The sequence below is a fragment of the Oratosquilla oratoria genome, chromosome 41, assembly GCF_046742065.1.
Source record: "Oratosquilla oratoria isolate Oo_2021 chromosome 41, ASM4674206v1, whole genome shotgun sequence".
Lineage (NCBI taxonomy): Eukaryota > Metazoa > Arthropoda > Malacostraca > Stomatopoda > Squillidae > Oratosquilla > Oratosquilla oratoria.
The window spans coordinates 19,208,674-19,228,475 of record NC_134817.1 but is presented as its reverse complement, the minus strand read 5'-3'; the positions used below and the strand labels follow the sequence as shown (position 1 = coordinate 19,228,475).

Below are 19,802 nucleotides of genomic sequence, written 5' to 3'. Positions count from 1 at the left end.
GCTTTGAATGGGTTTTGATATATGTGAGACAGGTGCATGCTTTGATTGTCACTCTTATTCTAAGGGAGGAAGGGCCTTTGGAAGTGCCCAAGAATGATGAAATTAAAACTCAATAAACCCTTTCATCTCTGCAAGACTTATCAGATTTATGCTTGCATTGTACCAGACAGTTTTGTTCTGGTGCTGACTGTTGTCCAATAATAAAGTTAGATAATGACTTAGAAAGAGAAAAGGATGAAATTTATGGTAATGCATCTTTCACTATCATTTATTCATGGATAATTTTTTTTTTTTTTTTTTTTTTTTTTTATAGCAAACTGCACAATTAATTTTATCTTTATACCAGACTTCTTCCGAGTTATAATGGAGGTAGCTAGCCAAGGCAATCAACTTCTACCCATCCCACTCCCATTTGTTTTCCTCATATCTTAGTACAGTACACTATCTATCTATATACTAAGGGCTTTTTCTCCTTATAAAGGAGGTACATACATACATATCCCAAGGCTTTTTCCCCCGTACAAGGGAGGTAGCCAAAAAGAAAAAGGCAGGTAGCCAAGTCAAAAAGCATATACCCACTCCCATTTCCTCCCCCTCATATTAGGTCCTCATAGATGAAAGGATAATATCTGTCTCCTGCCCACTGACCTGGGTCAGAAGCTTTGCAGTGAGACAAAGTATATCCATAGCAAGGCTGCGTCACTCAAGAAGATTTAGATAAACTACAGCAATGGTCTGAAAAGTGGCTAATGAAATCTAACACAAGTGAATGTAAGGTTATTCACATAGGTAGAAATAACAATAAGTACTATCACAGGTTATTTGGAAATTCATTAACAAAAGTGGATATTGAGAAGGATCTTGGAGTAATTATCAGTGATGATCTCAAATCATCTCAGTGGTGTATTTCTGCAAATAAGATTCTAGGACTGATTGGACAATCTTTTGATTTTAAAAGTACATCTGTCATTAACAAGCTATATATATAATTCGTTTGTCCACATTTGGAATGTGCTGATCGACTGAATCTCATTTAAGACGTTGACAGATTTGAAAAAGTATAATGGTGAGCCACAAAACTGATTCTAAATATCAGAAATAAATCATACAAAAGTCAACTAAAACATATGAATCTATTTTCCCTAAAAAAACATAGACTCTGGGGTGATTTGATACAGGTCTTTAAGATTTTAAAGAGAATTTACATTGTGACAAAAATTTTACACTGAATGCGAAACAGACAAGAAATAATGGTCTCAAACTGTCTGGAAGTAGATTTAATTTGGAGGTGGGTAGAAACAACTTCACCAGCTGTGTAGTACATTATTAATTCAGTTAATGAATTATCCATTGACTTTTTATTATAAATTGTTATTTTTGTTTATCATTATCTATTTATTATATGCTTTGATCTACTTGTTAGCACCTCCAAGAGGTGCTAAGATGAGAGGGAGGGTGGAGGGGTGTGGAATGTATTCAGGGATGGAATGGGTGGGAATGATTTTATGCCTTTTCCTTTTTGGCTACCTCCCTGTAAGGGGGAAAAAGCCTTGGTATATGTATGTGTGTATATACTTGTTTATCTATTTTTCCACATCTGACCTAATTATGGACCAAAAGGTCTGTTGGCATGCTCTTCCTTTGTAATCCTTTGACCCCCCTCTCCATCCCCTTGTGCAGAAATAGCAAAGATGGGGAGAAATCCCTTTGGGCACAATAAACAAATGGGGTTTTCAGAAAAACAAATATATTAAATGTCTTATTTTAATAAAATATTATACCTCCTAGACTTACAACCAACCTTAATAATTAGTTGTGAAAAAAATCCTGAGGATGCTTATGGGCCATTTTTTGCATATAACATCTAACATTCCGCGAATGATTAGAAAAAATTGTAATTCATACATCAGTTACAGACCAAAAGGTCCCCTGTTGGCATGCTCCTCATTTTACACATTCATGACAAATATAAATATTGACAAATACATGATGCATGACACATGACAACCAGTACCTGTGATTTAACTTGTACACATCAAGTATAAATAAATTATACATTTCACATTGCAATGCATCATACTACGTAACTACACATTTAATATCACATATGGACACACAGTGTGTATACAGCCCACCAAAGAGTACATAAACGCTTGTCATGAGAAAGTATATAAGATGTCTGTTGATGTATACAATATCCCCATCATACGGAACATGAATACAGCTTCTAACGTAAAGTTTGCTTCATATTCCATCAAATAATGGGGGTTCCCACATTTTTCGTTAACTGTACAGTACATGTGACACTTAATACAATCATACACTATATTCCTCAGGTCCTTTGCACATTTATTGTGAATCCGAAGATGACGAAGAGGAGGAATCTGTACTCATAACTTCTACGTCCTCCTGTTCCTTCTTCTCGACCACTGCAGAATGACCTGCTACGTGGACGTGGAGGTCTCCGGAAGGCTGCCAAGAGAAGGTACCTCCACCGCCCCCACTGCCACCTCCACTTCCGAGGCTGCCTGTGGTGGTCGGTTCTGCAAAGGGAATTTAAAAGGTTAGTATTATCCTGACATGAAACATTGGAATGAAACATCTTGTATACCTTTCATCTCATGACAGACAGACACACATACACACAAAAGAATTTAAGAACAAACTTGAGCGCTGAAAGATGCAAAGACGGGTCACTACAAGCATAGCTCCCTTCCTGTATAATGCAACTAGGCAAATGCACACACACGCATACACACACACCTCAAGGGCTTTTTCCCCCCTTACAAGAGAGGTAGCCAAAGGCATAAATCCAATCCCACCCAAACCTTAGGTATCTGGCTGGAATTCTCTTCCCGGAGCTTTTTTTTTTTTTTTTTTTTAGGAATGTCCCCTTTGGGGCTACAGAGAGTAGAACGCCTATTCCTATTACCGTCCCAATTTTGTCGCCTTTTACGACTCAAGTGGGAACACTCTGTGGCGATATTCTTCCTCCTCTATATGGCTACCCCCTGTGTAAGGGGGAAAAGGCCTTTGGTGTATGTATGTATGTATGTACCACAAGGTTTGGTGGAAAAGGAAATGTATAGTTAGAGAAGTGGTACAGGAAAGCATTACAGAGAGGCAGTTACAGTATAATAAAGTAGCATCATTTCTCTATGAACAGAGATTTCCTCTATCACAGGTAAAATGGTGTGTGGCTCTGGTCCATATGGGCACCCCATAGATCCTAAAGTATCATTTGCATGCTACTGAGCAGATTTTAACCTCACAATAACATATAACCAATACCCCAGATGGGGTAATAAACATTATACTTAAGCTATCACATGTAATACTGCATTCTTTCAACCTCACCATTATTGATACTGTCACAGAGAGAGAGAGAGAGAGAGAGAGAGAGAGAGAGAGAGAGAGAGAGAGAGAGAGAGAGAGAGAGAGAGAGAGAGAGAGAGAGAGGGGGGAGAGGGGGAGAGAGAAAGGGGAGAATAAATTTTTGAAAGAAATGTCAGTTACCTTTGCTTCCTGTCTGCTGTCCTCTAAGGAGCGAGTCAGATATATGGGACTGTGTGTGCAGTAGTTGGCCATTCTGTCCCAGGAATCCAGCTCGCATCTCTATATCTGTATTTCAGAAGAAATTTATTTCACATGTTTAAACATCTACAGCACATACCATACCACACCCTGACAACTAAATATGTTAATTTTACTTCATTTTGTTGGCAGTTTGTTTAACCCCTTCCATACGGTGCCGCACACGTAGGCGTCATGGACTCAGATCTCGGTGGCAGCAACCAATGCCAGCCGTACGACGTGTCGTAATAATACTCGCATAATAAAATATAGTCACCGCTTATATTGATCGTTCTCTCTTCACCCGTGAATTTTGATAACCATAGAAAATGCGATTACAAAAGAATTAGAAAGAATGTCATTATCGAGGGGCGACTACAATAAATATAATCAAGACGCCGATATGGCAGCCTCGCGAATACACTCGCTCCCCATGACGCCTACGTGTGCGGCACCGTATGGAAGGGGTTAAATATGAATGCAAGACAAACTACCATTAACAATCTATGAATGAAACAAATACAAGGATTACTCACACGAGTCAGTAAACTATAGAGAAAGAAAAAAAAAAAAAAAAAAAATTTACTTATTAATTTTTTTCAGTATTTTCAATGAAACCTACCTGTTGGATAAGGTCTCCGAGGATCACCCTGAACCCAGGTGGTGGGAGCAGTCACAGCATATGTGGAAGATATTCGGTGAGCATACTTGATCAATTCCTCACTGTTGACAGGTCGTTTGTTGGCACGAGCTATGCTCTGAAGTTTTTGGTTGGCTTGATAAAGAGCAACAGACTGTGGGGGAAAAAGTTAATAATAATAAACACCTGCAAGGTATATATTGTATTTTTGCTACACAAGACACACATATTTAAGATATATGTATAAATTGGTGAGAAATCTATATATTCATTCATTCAGTCTGTTGCTCCTCCCTGTTATTTCTTGCTTAACATCTTGCATATGATAACATCAACATAGGTGTCATGAACTGCGACTGGGATACATGAGGATGCCAGCATTGATGTCCTAATTCTATTTATTTTGTAGTTGTAGCTGAGTGACCCCAGTACTCTGTGAACAGGCTTGATCCCATTTTCTGTGATGTCATTTCTATTCAAGGCGAAAGTAAATGAATATACCGGCAGTAACTTTATAATATGTGCAGTGGTGCATTATCGTACATCAGGCAACCTGATGTGCTTGCGAATATTTGACTCTTATTGAAGAGGTTAACTACTTCAATAAAAATCAAATGTTAGGGCGTTTGTAATACTTTGTAACATACAGTGGAACCCCGCCATTCGTCCGCCTCTCTACTCGTACAACTCGTTATTCGTCCAACTTGTTCAAATAAAATTCAACTCGTCATTCGTAAGCTTGGCCCGTGATTCAGACAGCGTCACCTTGTTACTGGCCATGCCACGCGGTCGCTTCAGCTCAGTCTCGTGCTAGCTTCCATACACTACGCATCATCCATGCAAGCTTTGTGAAACTTTGTGCTACTTTATTGCCATTTTTTGTTATTTTTATTAAAAATAGTGCAGCCATGGGTCCAAAAATTATTAGTGATTCAACCAAGCCTAAAAGGGTCTGGAACGGATTAATCCAATTTACATTATAGACACTCCTCTACTTATGTTCATTCGTTTTACGTTTTTTCGATTTTACGTTTGAACTGACTGTAAAAAAAAAATTGTAATTTTTTTTTTTAGTGAATTTTTTAGTTTAGCGCGCTCTCCATAGTTCAAACGATACTTGCGCACGACGCTGCGTCCATTGTTTACATTGCACAAATGACAAACTGAACATGCCTTGCCTCCTCCTCCTCCACCATCTCAATTTATGTTGCTTGAATTTAATTTATTTGAAATTAATGTTATTATTTTACAATGTTATGTGTATAATTAATGATTTAGAGGTGTTTTATAAGATACGGTAGTAGAATTTACGGATGTATAGTACAGTAACAACTTACGTTCATTTTCAACTTACGTTCGGCCGTTCGGAACGTAACTAAAACGTAAGTTGAGGAGCGTCTGTATATCATATGGGAAAAATGATTCGCCATACATACAAATCACCATTCAAACAGCCTCGTGGAATGGATTGTGTACGAATAGTGAGATTCCATTGTAATCAGGACGCCAATGTCAACATCTCATATACTCATTCATGCCTCTTGCCACCTACATAGGCATCATCATATTCTAGGGGTTAACCCCTTCCATACGGTGCCGCACACGTAGGCGTCATGGACTTAGATCTCGGTGGCAGCAACCAATGCCAGCCGTACGACGTGTCGTAATAATACTCGCATCATAAAATATAGTCACCGCTTATATCGATCGTTCTCTCTTCACCCGTGAGTTTTGATAACCATAGAAAATGTGATTACAAAAGAATTAGAAAGAATGTCATTATGGAGGGGCGACTACAATAAATATAATCAAGACGCCGATATGGCAGCGTCGCGAATCCACTTGCTCCTCATGACGCCTACGTGTGCGGCACCGTATGGAAGGGGTTAAGTTGCTCAGGGAAGATATACTGTGTTATTGTCTGAGGAATGTTAGTGTATGGCATTGCAGTATGAGATGTTATGTGTCCTCGGTGTGGTGGTTGCATCTAGGGCAACTTGGTCCCTCATAACTGTAAATATGATGAAGATTCGTTTTAATATCACAAATTCCCCGATAGGAGGCTAGATGGTGCCTCTTACAGAGGACCCTGTAGCTTAGAATATAATGAACTGTCCTTGGTCCAACTTGCTTGCAGCAAGGTTCAAACTGCAATCATCTCGACCTCAGCTGCAAGTAGTGAGGCTCTACCCAGCTCAGCCAGCAAACATAGTATAAATGCAGATACACATATACCAAAGGCTTTTTCTCTCTTACAAGGGAGGTAGCCAAAGTACATACATACATATACCAAAGGCTTCTTTTCCCCCTTACATGCGAGGTAGTCAAAAGCCAAAGGCATAGCAACCACTCCCACCCATTCCATCCCCTACATACTCCACTCCCCTCTACCCTCTTCCCTCCCTCTTATCTTGGCACCTCCTGGATGACGGGTCATCCCTGCATCCTGTCCACTGCCCTGGGTCAGAAGCAGTAGCCAAAGTCAAAGACATACATCTACTCCCACCCATTTCATCCCCACATACTTCACTCCCATTCACCACTCCTCCCTCCCTTTTTCCTTGGCTCCTCCTGGATAATGGGTCATCCCTGTATCTCACCCACTGCCCTGGGTCAGAAGCAATGCAGCAAGACACAACACATCCACAGCAAGGATGCTTCATTTAATCAGCAACCCATCCCCCCTCCATTTTTAATTCTAACACAGGCTCTGCTACTCTCATAAAAACTCTTGACTGCTCTTAACAGCTTTCCTGCTATCACGTATATATCTGCAATACTATTGAAATAAACAACACATGAGGACGGAGCCTTTATCAGTAAGACATTTCACTTGTTACGGCCTTTTCAAGTACTTGAAAAAGCTGTAAGAAGTGAAACGTCGTATTAATAAAGGCTTTGTCTTCACATGGTGTCTATATCAACAGACTCGTCAGTAACTACCACTTTCATACATCTGCAATACCTCCCTGTCTATCCTCTCATAAGCCATTTCCAAATCCATAAAGGCTCAAAAAACATCCTTACCTTTTCCCTAAAGCTTTCTCACATATCTGCCTTACCACAAAAATCTGATCCACAAAGCCCCTACCTGTCCTAAACCAACACTATTCCTCACTAATTACTCACTCTGCTCCTCACTAATTACTCACTCTGGTCCTCACTAATTACTCACTCTGTTCCTCTCCTAATGCTCTCAATCAAAACCCTCCCATAAGCCTTCCCAACTACACTCAACAAACTGATCCCTCTGAAACTACTATACTCACACTTGTCCTCTTTTCCTTTGTAAAGTAGGACTGTACAGGCACTCCTCCAGCACTCTACCCTCTTTTAGACAAACATTAAACCTCACCAGGCAGTCCACCATCACTGTACCTCCCTTTTTTCACTCCACATGACACCCATCTAACCCAGATGCCTTACCTGCTCTCATCATTTTAATAACTGCTTCCACCTAATCTTTCCTTATTTCTCCTTCATTTCCTTCATTCATTACTGTCATTTTCTTTGCGCTTCCCACTGCAACTACCTTTCCCTCCCTAGCCTCCTTCACATTTAGCAACTTCCTAAAATACTATAATATAAATAGAATTAAAATAAAATAATTAGAATTAAAATGATAGTTCATGTTTGGTCAATATCCCTCATGGGACAGATATCTTAGTCTATACATTCATATCTATTTTTTTTTTTTTTGTAATTCATGGATGACTTTGCTCATTTGTGACCTAAATCTCTTAGGACCTTGTTCACCTCATCCGTCATTGGTCTACCCCTTGTTCTTATTTCTAACATGCATCCTCTAAGGTTATCTACTCTTGTCCATTCTCATAGCATGGCCAATCATACATACATACATATACCAAGGCTTTTTCCCCCTTAGAAGGGGGGTAGCCAAAAAGAAAAAGGCATGAAATCACTCCCACCCATTCCATCCCTGAATACACTCCACACCCCTCCACCCTCCCTCTCATCTCAGCACCTCCTGAACGACGGGTCATCCCATCATAGTAATAATATACTAGAGAAAGAATTTTTTTTACAAGTTCTTACAATTGCCTGATGAGCTTCGTGAAGTTGTTTTTGTAGCTGAAGAATCATTTGGTCATGTCTGTCAACTTCTGCCTGGACAGTGTCCATGATGCTGGCCAGTACTGCCTGCTCACTTGCAAGCTGGTGGAATGAAGAGTGGAATTATTCAGATAATGAATGGTGGAATTAGAAGTGGAATTATTCAGATTATGAAGGTAAATGTGACTCTTTTAAGCATTTACTTGGAAAACAATGAATAATTACTGCTGAATCACAGAAATAGTGGGAAATAAGGACACAAAATAATTCATCATTATTACTGTACCTTAATTGCATCTTTGAGTTCTCCATCTTTGTGAATGAGGAGTTCAATTAATTGGTCTTGTTCGTTGGGCGGAAGTCGATTATTTTTGGGGGCTATACTATTTTCTAGAAGTTCTCTGCAATTCAGGGTACAGAATTAGGTAAACCAAATAAAGATTAGAGACTTGAAAACAAATAAGATAGCTAACATCAAAGAACAGCAGTACACTATAGTTTTAATGTACAGGAAACCCTCGATATTATGGATCTCGATATACTGGATATCGGATATGATGGAAAGAATCTGACTAGACAAACCCTTGCTATAATGGGTTTTCATCCATTATAGCAAGTGGTCCTTAGTTATGATGGATCTTCGGATATAACGACAGACCCTTGTCCCAATATCGTCCGTTATATCAAGGGTTTACTATAATTTATAATCCTACTAATTCCTAATACTGGACAAACTTCGGGATATAATGAATCTGTCCAGTATTTCCACTGGATATAGCGGATCCTCGGTTATAACGGATCTTTGGACATAACGACAGACCCTGTCCCCATATCGTCCATTATATTGAAGGTTTACTGTATGTCTATATATCAAATAATGATTCTATTCCAGTATCACACACATTTCTCACGTCTATTTTGCACTCGAAAGAGTTTTTATTACATCTCATTAGGTTAGGTTATATACCGGTAGTAATAATAGTATTCGCATATAGCATGTTTCATATTAAAAATCAAGTGGTTGAATGATTCTGGAATTCTACCCAAATGATATCTGACTGCCATAAATGATCTAAACTCGGGTAAAAGAGCATTGTTCACTCTTAACTTCTGTCATTGCTCCTTCCTTTTTCCCTCCTTTATCATCTGTATGACACTACATCGTCTGTGCAATACTGTCCCCAAGGCTAGAAGCAGTTGTTACTGCTGACAAAATACTAAACACTAAACTTGGGTTAGTTATGCTAAATGAAATATTATCCTTCTTACTTCCTTGTCTGTCAGTAACTACTTAAATTGGCCTTAAATATATCCATATATGGACACAAATTTACTAAAGTCCAAAAGCTCTTTACCCACTGGTATATTTATAGTCAGGCATTTACTTGAGTTGACTGCGTAAAATTCCAGAATCACACAAGTACGGAGGAAGACTGAATCACTACAGAAAGACCTGGATGAAGCCTGGGAATGGATCAAAAGTGGGAAGCGAACTTCAACATCAAGAAATGTAGTATAATGGAGCTTGGAAAAAGCAAAAATAGAATATCAGGGCAATATAAAATTGGTACAAAGGAAGTTGAAAAAATTAGCTTGAAAGGGGCCTAGGAATAATTATCAGTAAAGACATGTCACCAGACAAGCATATCAACAAAATAGTTGGAGAAACCTTCAATTTACTAAGATCAATGAAAGTGGCCTTTGACTACTTGGATGAGGAAATGGTAAAGAAAATATTAATTACACTGATAAGACACAGATTGGAGTATGTTGCGACACTATGGAGACCCAGTACTAAAAAGAATATAAAGAATTCAAAGAGCAACAACAAAGTTGGCACCAATTCTCTCTATACTGACGTACGAACAACGATTGTCTAAACTGGAACTTTCAACCCAGTAACAAAGAAGAGAAATGGGAAATCTACTAACCACTTACAGAATTATGAAAGAGATGGAAGTCCTCAACAGAGATGATTGATTAAAGTGGGGTAAGAAAAAAACAAGAGGACATGAAAAGAAACTCAAAATCAAAGGATAGTTATAGAAGAGATCTGAAAAAGTATAGTTTCCTACACAGAGTGGTGGATATTTGGAACAAACTGAATGAGGCATGAGTGAGTGCAAAAACTATAAAAGAATTTAAGAACAAACTTAATGCTGAAAGATGCAAAGATGGGTCACAAAGGATTACAAAGGCGGAGCATGCCGACAGGAGACCTTTTGATCCATATCTAGGTCGGATGCAAAAAAAAAAAAAAAATCATATTAATAATAAAATAATAAATAAAAACTATAATAATGTAAATAACAAATAAAATACATAAATAAATGCATAGGTATAGTTAAAATAATAAACAAACAGGTAAATAGTAAATGATAAAATAACATATAACTAATAATAAATGAAAATCAGACAGACAAATGATAACAAAACAAATAATATAAGATAAATTATAATCATTACAACATCTTACTTAAGTATTTATCTAAATGATTCTTAAAGCTTCGAACTGAACTACATTGCACTACCTGTGCAGGAAGTTTATTCCATTCATTAACTACACGGTTGGCAAAGTTGTTTCTCCCTACTTCCAAATTGAATCTATTTCCGGACAGTTTGAGACCATTGTTTCTTGTCTGATTCTCATTCAATGTGAAAATTTTGTCACTTTTGATGTTGTCAATTCCCTTTAAAATCTTAAAGACCTGTATCAAGTCACCTCTGAGTCTACGCTTTTTTAGGGAAAACAGATTCATGTGTTTTCGTCGATTTTCGTATGATTTATTTTTGATATTTGGAATCAGTTTTGTGGCTTGCCGTTGTACTTTTTCCAGTCTGTCAATGTCTTTAATGAGATTCGGTGACCATAAGGAAACAGCATATTCCAAATGTGGACGAACTAACGATTTATATAGCTTGTTAATGAGTGATGGACTTTTGAAATCAAAAGATCGCGCAATCAGTCCCAGAATCTTATTTGCTTTCTCAGAGGCTGAAATACATTGCTTGGATGATTTGAGGTTGTTACTGATAATTACACCGAGATCTTTTTCACTATCCACTTTTGTTAACGAATTTCTAAATAACTTGTAATCGTACTTACTGTTATTTTTACCTATGTGCATTACTATGAGCATAGCTCCCTTCCCATATAATGCGACTAGGCAGAGGTAAATTTCACATGAAACTTATGTTGTCCAATAGTTTAACCTAACATAACCATTCAATAAGAAAAATAATCTTTCAAGTGAAAAAAAATTGAAGTAGTGAAAATTTGTTTGCGTGATACTGGCCTGGGATAGAAGTTAGAACCATGAAATTTGAATGTACTAAAAAATTGTGAACTTTTACAACACATTTGTACTTTCCATGCAATTCCTTTTGACAATAACAGCAGTGAGATGCCGACTTCTAATGATACAGTCTACTAAACGCCCTTGTTTTGTTAATTTTTTTCCTTATAATACGTAAACCTGTGTTACTAACTTGGATATAAGTTCCACGTCATCTATTAGCGATAATAGTTTTTCTCTTGTACTGATAGAAGCCATTATTTTCGACACCCTGGGTCACTATGTTAAATTGATAACACCCGCTCCACACTCGTCGAATCAAGAAGACGGATGGTTATAGTCTGAAATGTAAACAAAGGAGAAATATTTTCAGAGGGGTACCATTTCAGGAAAGTCACATTGTATAACTACAAAAACACAAAAAACAAACAAGTCCTTTTTATTTCTAATGCTGTGTATTTGACGACATATTGTTTTAATGTTCGTTTCATTGAACATTATTTTTTTAAGTGCAATAAACAAGGTTTTTGAGGAATTATTAAAGTCATTGTTCCACTAACAGACGTTTTCTCTATCTGGTCTTCATTCTCTTATACCTCGCTTGCATTTCCTTTAATTTCCTTTCCCCACCTCACTGTCTACTCTACATATCTACCATTCTACTGATCTACTTATGTATCAATTATATATATGTTTATATCTTGTGTCTGTGTCTGTGTGTACACAAGTGCCACATATTTTGATAAGAAATGTAATTTTGGTGGACGATTAAACAAAAAAAGTGTTAATATAATTTAGGTAAGCGACCAATTTGTGTAGTGATTAGGCAGTTCGAATACCGATAAGGCCCTTTTCACACAAGCGGTTTCAACCGCCGCGGTACAATTACAGTGTAAGTCAGTGGAGGCGTTCACACATAACCGCACATTTTTTCCTTGACTATGCGGTACCGCGCGGTTCAAACCGCTAGTGTGAACAGGGCCTAAGAGAATCTATGTGGGACGACGGCAAGGTCATAAGACTGTCTTGAATCCCCTGACATAGGCAATCATGTTTAGCCACCACGCAGAGCTGGTAACAACTGCTGAAAATTCAAGTAATGAGAGTAATCAATTTGGAGTTGGTGAACGATCCATATACAGTAGATTTGCTCATCGTTGAAGATTTAAAAAAAAGAAATGTATACACACGCACACACACACACACACGGGCGGAGACAAGTTAGGTTTGTCTCCTTTCACGTGTAGCCCCTGTTCACCTAGCAGCGAGTAGGTACGGGACGTTAGTCAAGGAGTTGTGACCATGCATTCCCGGTGTGTGGAGTGTGAGTGGTCTCAGACCTACCCAGAGATCTGCTAATAATGAGCTCTGAGCTCACTGCCGTAGGGTGGTGTCTGGCTGTCTCGAAAAGAGGCTGCAGCAGATCCGAGGTGAATACACACACACACACACACACACACACACTCACACACACACACACACACACACACACACACACACACACACACACACACACACACACACACACACATATATATATATATATATATATATATATATATATATATATATATATACATATACATATACATATACATGGGGAAGGTGGAACCGTAAGACACGGGGCTAGGGCCAAGTTTATTCCTGACCGGTTTAGCTTAGAGCTTCTCAGAGGATTCATACCTGTCACAATGCCTCAACATATATATATATATATATATACACACACATACATTCAGGGCCCCGACAAGGGGAGGGGCAGGGGGGGGCAATGCCCCCGGGGCGGCACTTTTTTTGGGGGGAGGGGCGGCACTTTCGGGGAAAAGAAGGTCAAGCAAATTCCCCCTAATGTACTTTTAATGCATGATTTACCCATCATGAGTTGTGTGTATGAATGATGTGTGTATAAACGTTGTTTTGTGGATGAGTGTGACATGTGAATCGTGCTAGTGACCATTAGATGTGGAAGGTGGTGGAGGTGGTGGTGTGTGGAGGGGGCGACACTTACCCATGTCGGGCCCCTTCATACATTCTAACACAGAAAACGCGGGGCACGGCGAGCACAAGGCCGCTTTCACATGAGCGTTTCCGTACGCGCGTTCGGATGCGCTGCGTTTTAACTTTCAATGGAGTTCAATGGGACCTTTCACACGACGCGTTTTGCGGTCCCATTGAACTTCATTGAAACTTAAAACGCGGCGCAACTGAAGCCATACACACTCTCAGGTGAGTAAAATTGCCCAGCAACAACGAGAATATTGGTAAACAGTCAAACATCAAGGGCAGAGTAGCTTTCGTGACGTCATTAGTCACGTGATATGATTGGGATTGTCTCTAAGGTTGCAACCGTGCCTCTTCCCAGAATCCCCTCTTCCCCTCTCTTTCTCCCCCCTCTTCCCCCTCTCTTCCTCCCCCCCTCTTCCCACCCCACCTCTTCTATCCCACCTCACCCCTTCGGTACTGAGGGAGAGAGGGAGGGAGGGAGTGGGAGGAGGACATGTGTTACGGAGATGCCTAGAGGCAGCCCTAATAAAAGGAAAGATGTCATATATATAGATATAAATCAATCAAATCAACCATCCTGGGTCCACTAGGTATATATATTATATATATATATATATATAATATATATATATATATATATATATATATATATATATATATATATATCGTGTGTACGTGTATGTACGCGTTTATATGTACGTGTGTGTGTGTGTGTGTGTGTGTGTGTGTGTGTGTGTGTGTGTGTTTTGGTTCAACTTCGAACCGTCACCTGTGACTACCTTTTGTCCCAACTATCGAATCCCTCAAGACTTCTTCTACCGTCAAAGGCCTTTGTCCAATCACCTGGCGATTTCATTCACTCGAGGGTCGCCCTCCAATGAAAGGCGACATTCCAGAACTTGAGGCACCGAGCGGGTTCCAGGAGGTTCCAGAGCCTCTCCAGTTTCTATGGACTGCCAATTTCCGAGTGATGGAAAGGCTAATTGAATGTATTCACAGCCAATCAAATCCCGTCAGGCCCAGCGCACTCTCAGACTGAGTCAACAACACGTAATAAACGTGCGAGCGGGTGTACACACACACACACACACACACACACACACACACACACACACACACACACACACACACACACACACACACACACACACATACACTGGACTGGGAAGTACCGTGGTGCTCGCAGTACCTGGTTCGAATCCTGCCCAGGGGCGAAATTATTTCGGTATCGCTGTGCTTCGGTACTCTGACTCTCGTGGGCGGGGAGTTGGGGGTGTGTGTGTGTGAAAGGTCATAGCATTACCCATAGATCGGTCATACGAGCTCTGAGCTCTCTTCCGGGAGGGAAATAGCTGTCGATCACGAGTCCAAGACGGGATCCAAAGACCAAGGTGAATACACAAACACACGCACACACACACACACACACCACACACGACTCGGTGGCGCGGTTGATATTCTCCGACTGTCACTACGGCGGTCCGGGTTCGAATCCTGCCCAGGGCTGAAATAATTTCAGTATCGCTGCGATTCGAGTCGTTACTCCAACTCTCGTTGGCGGGGAGTTGGATGTGTGTTGTGTAAGGTCACAGCATTACCCATAGATCGGTCATACGAGCTCTGAGCTCTCTTCCGGGAGGGAAATAGCTGTCGATCACGAGTCCAACACGTGATCCAAAGACCATGGTGAATACACATGACTCGACGGTGCAGCGGTACTGTTCTTGAGTGCTAATTCAGCGATCTGAGTTCGAGTCCCGCCCAGGCTTGAACATTTTATCATCACTGGATTTCGAGCCGGCACTCTAGCTCTGTTGGACATGGAGTTGATAAAAATGTATATCTGTTCACTTTGACCCATTCAGTGTTGTACAAATACTTCCCCGCGTTCGTATAATTACCAATTGTACTATCCTAGTGGAGTTGGGTTGAACGCGAAAATTCGTGTACGTGTAACTTGAGTATACAAATATATAAGAAAAGTTGCGCTCAACTTATATCTCTCTTGATGGCGCAATCGGTTAAGTCACTCACTTGTCACGTGCTAGCACTAGGTTCGAATCCTTGGCTGTACCACATTTCATTTTCTGCATGTTGGCCTCCTCGAGTCTCTCGATGTTGATGGCTTAGAAATGAAATGAATTGTGGTTTATATATATATATATATATATATATATATATATATATATATATATATATATATCACTTGGACAAAACATATTAGCATACATACATACATATACCAAGGCTTTTTCCCCCTTTCAAGGGAGGTAGCCAAAAAGGGAAAGGCATAAAAACACTCCCACCCATTTCATCCCTAAATACACTCCACACCCCTCCCACCCTCTCTCTCATCTAAGCACCTCCTGGATGACGGTCATCCCTGCACCTTGCCCACCGCCCTGGGTCAGAAGCAGTGTCGCAAGACACAGCACATCCACAGCAAGGCCACTTCATTTAATCGGCGACCCCCCCTCTCCGTCCCCCCTTGCATATAAGGAGAGGACGGGGAGAAATCCCTTCGGGCTGCGTCAAAATTTACTCACACATACTACCCCACCCCCACCCCCCGCCCATTCCTCCTCATGCAATCACAACATCATCCATATACAACCATTCTCCACTCACCTCTGTCTTCCGTCCTCTCCCTTCCTTCCTCAACAGACATTCCCCTCTTCCCCAAAGCCCCCTTCACCCCATCCATCCACCTCATCCTAGGACGTCCCCTTATGTTCACTCCCTCCACATCTGCCTTCCATACCTCTTTTACTAGTCTTTCTTCACTCATTCTTTCCATGTGTCCAAACCATCCTAATATTCTTTCATCAACCCTATCTCCCAAATCCTTTTTCACCCCTGTTCTCCTCCTCACCTCCTCATTTCTCACTCTATCTAGCCTAGTAACCCCCACCATACTTCTCAGACACCTCATCTCAAACACATTCAAACTCCTTCTCTCTTCTTCTCTTATGTTCCACGTTTCTGCCCCATACAGTGCTGTTGGCACAATCACTCCTTCATACAGTCTCCTCTTCGCATCCATTCCCAAATGTCTATTCCTCATTACACTCTTCAATCCACCAAGGCATTTACTCGCTTCTCTCAATCTACATTCTACCTCCACCTTCACTCCACCTTTTCCTGCTACACTTGCACCCAAGTATCTAAAACTATCCACTTCCTCCAGTCGCTCTCCCTTAATGTTCACTTCCAGTCTACTGCCACTTTCACCCCTTGTACATCTCATCACCTTACTTTTACCATCATATATCATTAGCATTCGTCTATCACATACTCTCCCAAACTCTGCCACCAGCTTCCTCACTCCCTCCCCCGACCCTGCCACAAGCGCAGTGTCGTCCGCAAACACCAGCTGGCTCACCTCCCACTTTTCTCCATTTTCTTTAACCATCTCCAATCCCTGACCCACTACCCTAGCATTCACCTCTCGCACCACCCCATCCATGTATAAGTTGAACAGCCAGGGCGACATAACGCATCCTTGACGAAGTCCCACCTTTACTTCAAACCACCCACTCTCTCCATTTCTAATCCTGACACAAGCTCTACTACTCTCATAAAAACTCTTGACAGCTCCCAAAAGCTTTCCTCCTATCCCATAAATCTGCATAACCTCCCACAGTGCCTTTCTGTCTACCCTATCATAAGCGTTTTCCAGATCCATAAAAGCCCAAAAAACATCCTTCCCCTTTCCTATAGCATTCTCACATATCTGTCTTACCACAAAGATCTGATCTACACAACCTCTACCTGTCCTAAATCCACACTGTTCCTCACCAATTACTCCTTCTGTTCCTCTCCTAATCCTCTCAATCAAGATCCTCCCATAAGCCTTCCCTACTACACTTAACAGGCTAATCCCTCTGAAACTACTACATTCACACTTGTCCCCTTTTCCCTTGTAAAGAGGAACTATACAGGCACTTCTCCAGTCCTCCGGTACTCTACCCTCTCTCCAGCAAACATTAAATAACCTCACCAACCAGTCCACCATCACTGAACCTCCCTTTTTCAGACATTCTGCATGGCATCCATCCAGACCAGGCGCCTTACCTACTTTCATCATATTAAAAACATATTAGCAAATTTGTAAAAATAATCACGAAGAACCCACAGTCGGAATAAAAGGAAACTTAGAAGAAAGTATAACTTCTATGTTTCGGCTAATAGCTATAGCCCTCTTCACGAAAGTACAGGTGACAAGAAATGATAGAGACATAAATACAATTAAGACGTAAGTGGAGGAGGAACAGGTACAGCTAGACAAAACACATTCCGTCATGCAGGGCGGAGTCAGAAGGGAAGGGATATGTGGGTAGAAGTGTGAGGTCAGAAGAGATGCGGGGTCAGGAGTGGAGGGGGAGCGGGGTCAGGAGAGGGAAGAAACCAAACGGTTCACAGAAGAATGTCCAGACTTGAATATCTCCAAAGGTCAAGGTCCCTGGACATATTATCATTATCATCATAATTATTATTATCATTATTATTATTATTATTATTATTATTATTATTATTATTATTATTATCATTATTATTATTATTATTATTATTATTATTATTATTATTATTATTATTATTATTATTATTATTGTTATTATCATTATTATTATTATTATCATTATTATTATTATTATTATTATTATTATTATTATTATTATTATCATTATCATCATTATTATTATAATCATTGTTATTATTACTATCATCATCGTATTTTATTAATGTTATTGTTAGCATTGTTATTATTACTCTTATTAATTCATTTTTATTATAGATTACAATTACTGTCTTCTAATTAATAAATGCATTTTGGTGATTTCCACACTTCTCGCTAATTCTGGCAACGCGGGGAGGTAGTGAGGTCTCCCTCATGTATAAATGCCCACAACCCATTTTGTACACTATTCTTTTGAGAAAGTATACCTGCGAAACTAGTCAGGAATAAACTCAGACTAAGATTACTGTGTTTCCCACCCCCTCTTACGTCGATATATATATATATATATATATATATATATATATTTTATATATATATATATATATATATATATATATATATATATATACATACATATGTATATATATATATATATATATATATATATATATTTATATATACATATGCATACACAAATATAGAATAAACGAATAAAAATAAAAACCAAACCAAATTAAAATAAAATCAAAATTGTGGTGAGCCATGTGCCTCATCCTGTGAAAGAAGAAATCATGAACTCCGACTTCGGCATTTCGGAGAACCCTCTGGCTCTTCCAGTTCTTGGAAGAGTCTCCCGACCGCAACCCATCAGACGCGTCCGAAATATAGGGGGCTTTTTTTTCGGAAGCTACAAATTTTCAGGACGTTTTCGAAGTATAGTGGCTTTTTTGGGGGAACTATATATATTCAGAGCGTCTCTGATATATACGGCCCTCTGTATATTTTTCGAAATATACAGTGGCTTTTTGGAAATTTACGAAGACGCAACGCGTTTCCAATTTTTTTTTCGGAAGCTACAGCGATTTATAGCATTTCCGAAATATATGTTTTTCCATTTATTTATCTGTTTATTTTCATACTGGTGGCGCAACAGGAGGCATGCGGGTCTCGCATCTTCTTAGTCGCAGGTTCGAATCCCGCACTCACTTCTGTCCGAGTCCCTGTGCACAAGAGGGGAAGCTGAAGGCGACGCCTTCGACAGTCACTGCCCAGTGTCTCCTGGCGTAAGGTCCTTATCTTGACCACCTTCTTGGAGTCTACGAAGAAGGAAGGGACAGACCTCCTCTTTTGCATCGTTCTTCGAGGAACCAGTAGATCTCGATCTTCTTCTCAGAAGAGTCTCTCTCTCTTCGAGTTCGAACTGTTTGGGACGAACTTCTTTCGTGAGCGTTTTGTTTCCGTACTTTTCTGCCGTTCTTCGAAATGTCCAATTAAATTGAAATAGATAGAAAATAGAAGTAAACGATGGATAAAACGATCAAATAGATAAACAGATGAATAGATATATAAATAGATATAAGAATAGATAAGAATAAATAGAATGATGATGAAGATGATGATGGTGATGGTGATGATGACGACGACGATGAGACTTCGGAGTCCAAGTCTCTCGGACGAGACCAGAGTCTAAGGTCTGTTATCATGTACAGTTGCGTTCACTTCTAGGTACCACAGTAATCGTTATCTTTTGCGGTGT

General features: G+C 39.8%; 1 protein-coding gene across 1 annotated transcript; it reads right to left on the bottom strand.

Moving 5' to 3' along the window:
- Positions 1 to 1,750: 1,750 nt before the first annotated feature.
- MED4 (mediator complex subunit 4) lies at positions 1,751 to 11,924 on the bottom strand. Its single transcript, XM_076178115.1, has 6 exons — positions 11,777 to 11,924; positions 8,574 to 8,688; positions 8,270 to 8,389; positions 4,196 to 4,367; positions 3,517 to 3,621; positions 1,751 to 2,543 (listed from the first exon to the last, which is right to left on the bottom strand). The coding sequence occupies exons 1-6, from the start codon at positions 11,839 to 11,841 to the stop codon at positions 2,350 to 2,352; spliced, it is 771 nt and encodes a 256-aa protein (XP_076034230.1). The 5' UTR covers positions 11,842 to 11,924; the 3' UTR covers positions 1,751 to 2,349.
- Positions 11,925 to 19,802: the final 7,878 nt, after the last annotated feature.

Bases quoted from the DNA above. Each gene is read 5' to 3' on its own strand.
- MED4 (XM_076178115.1), bottom strand. From the start codon at position 11,841: ATGGCTTCTATCAGTACAAGAGAAAAACTATTATCGCTAATAGATGAC. The intron at 8,390-8,573 runs GTACAGTAATAA...TCATTCCACCAG, and splicing joins AACTCAAAGATGCAATTAAG to CTTGCAAGTGAGCAGGCAGT. The intron at 3,622-4,195 runs GTAGGTTTCATT...TCTGAAATACAG, and splicing joins TCGGAGACCTTATCCAACAG to ATATAGAGATGCGAGCTGGA.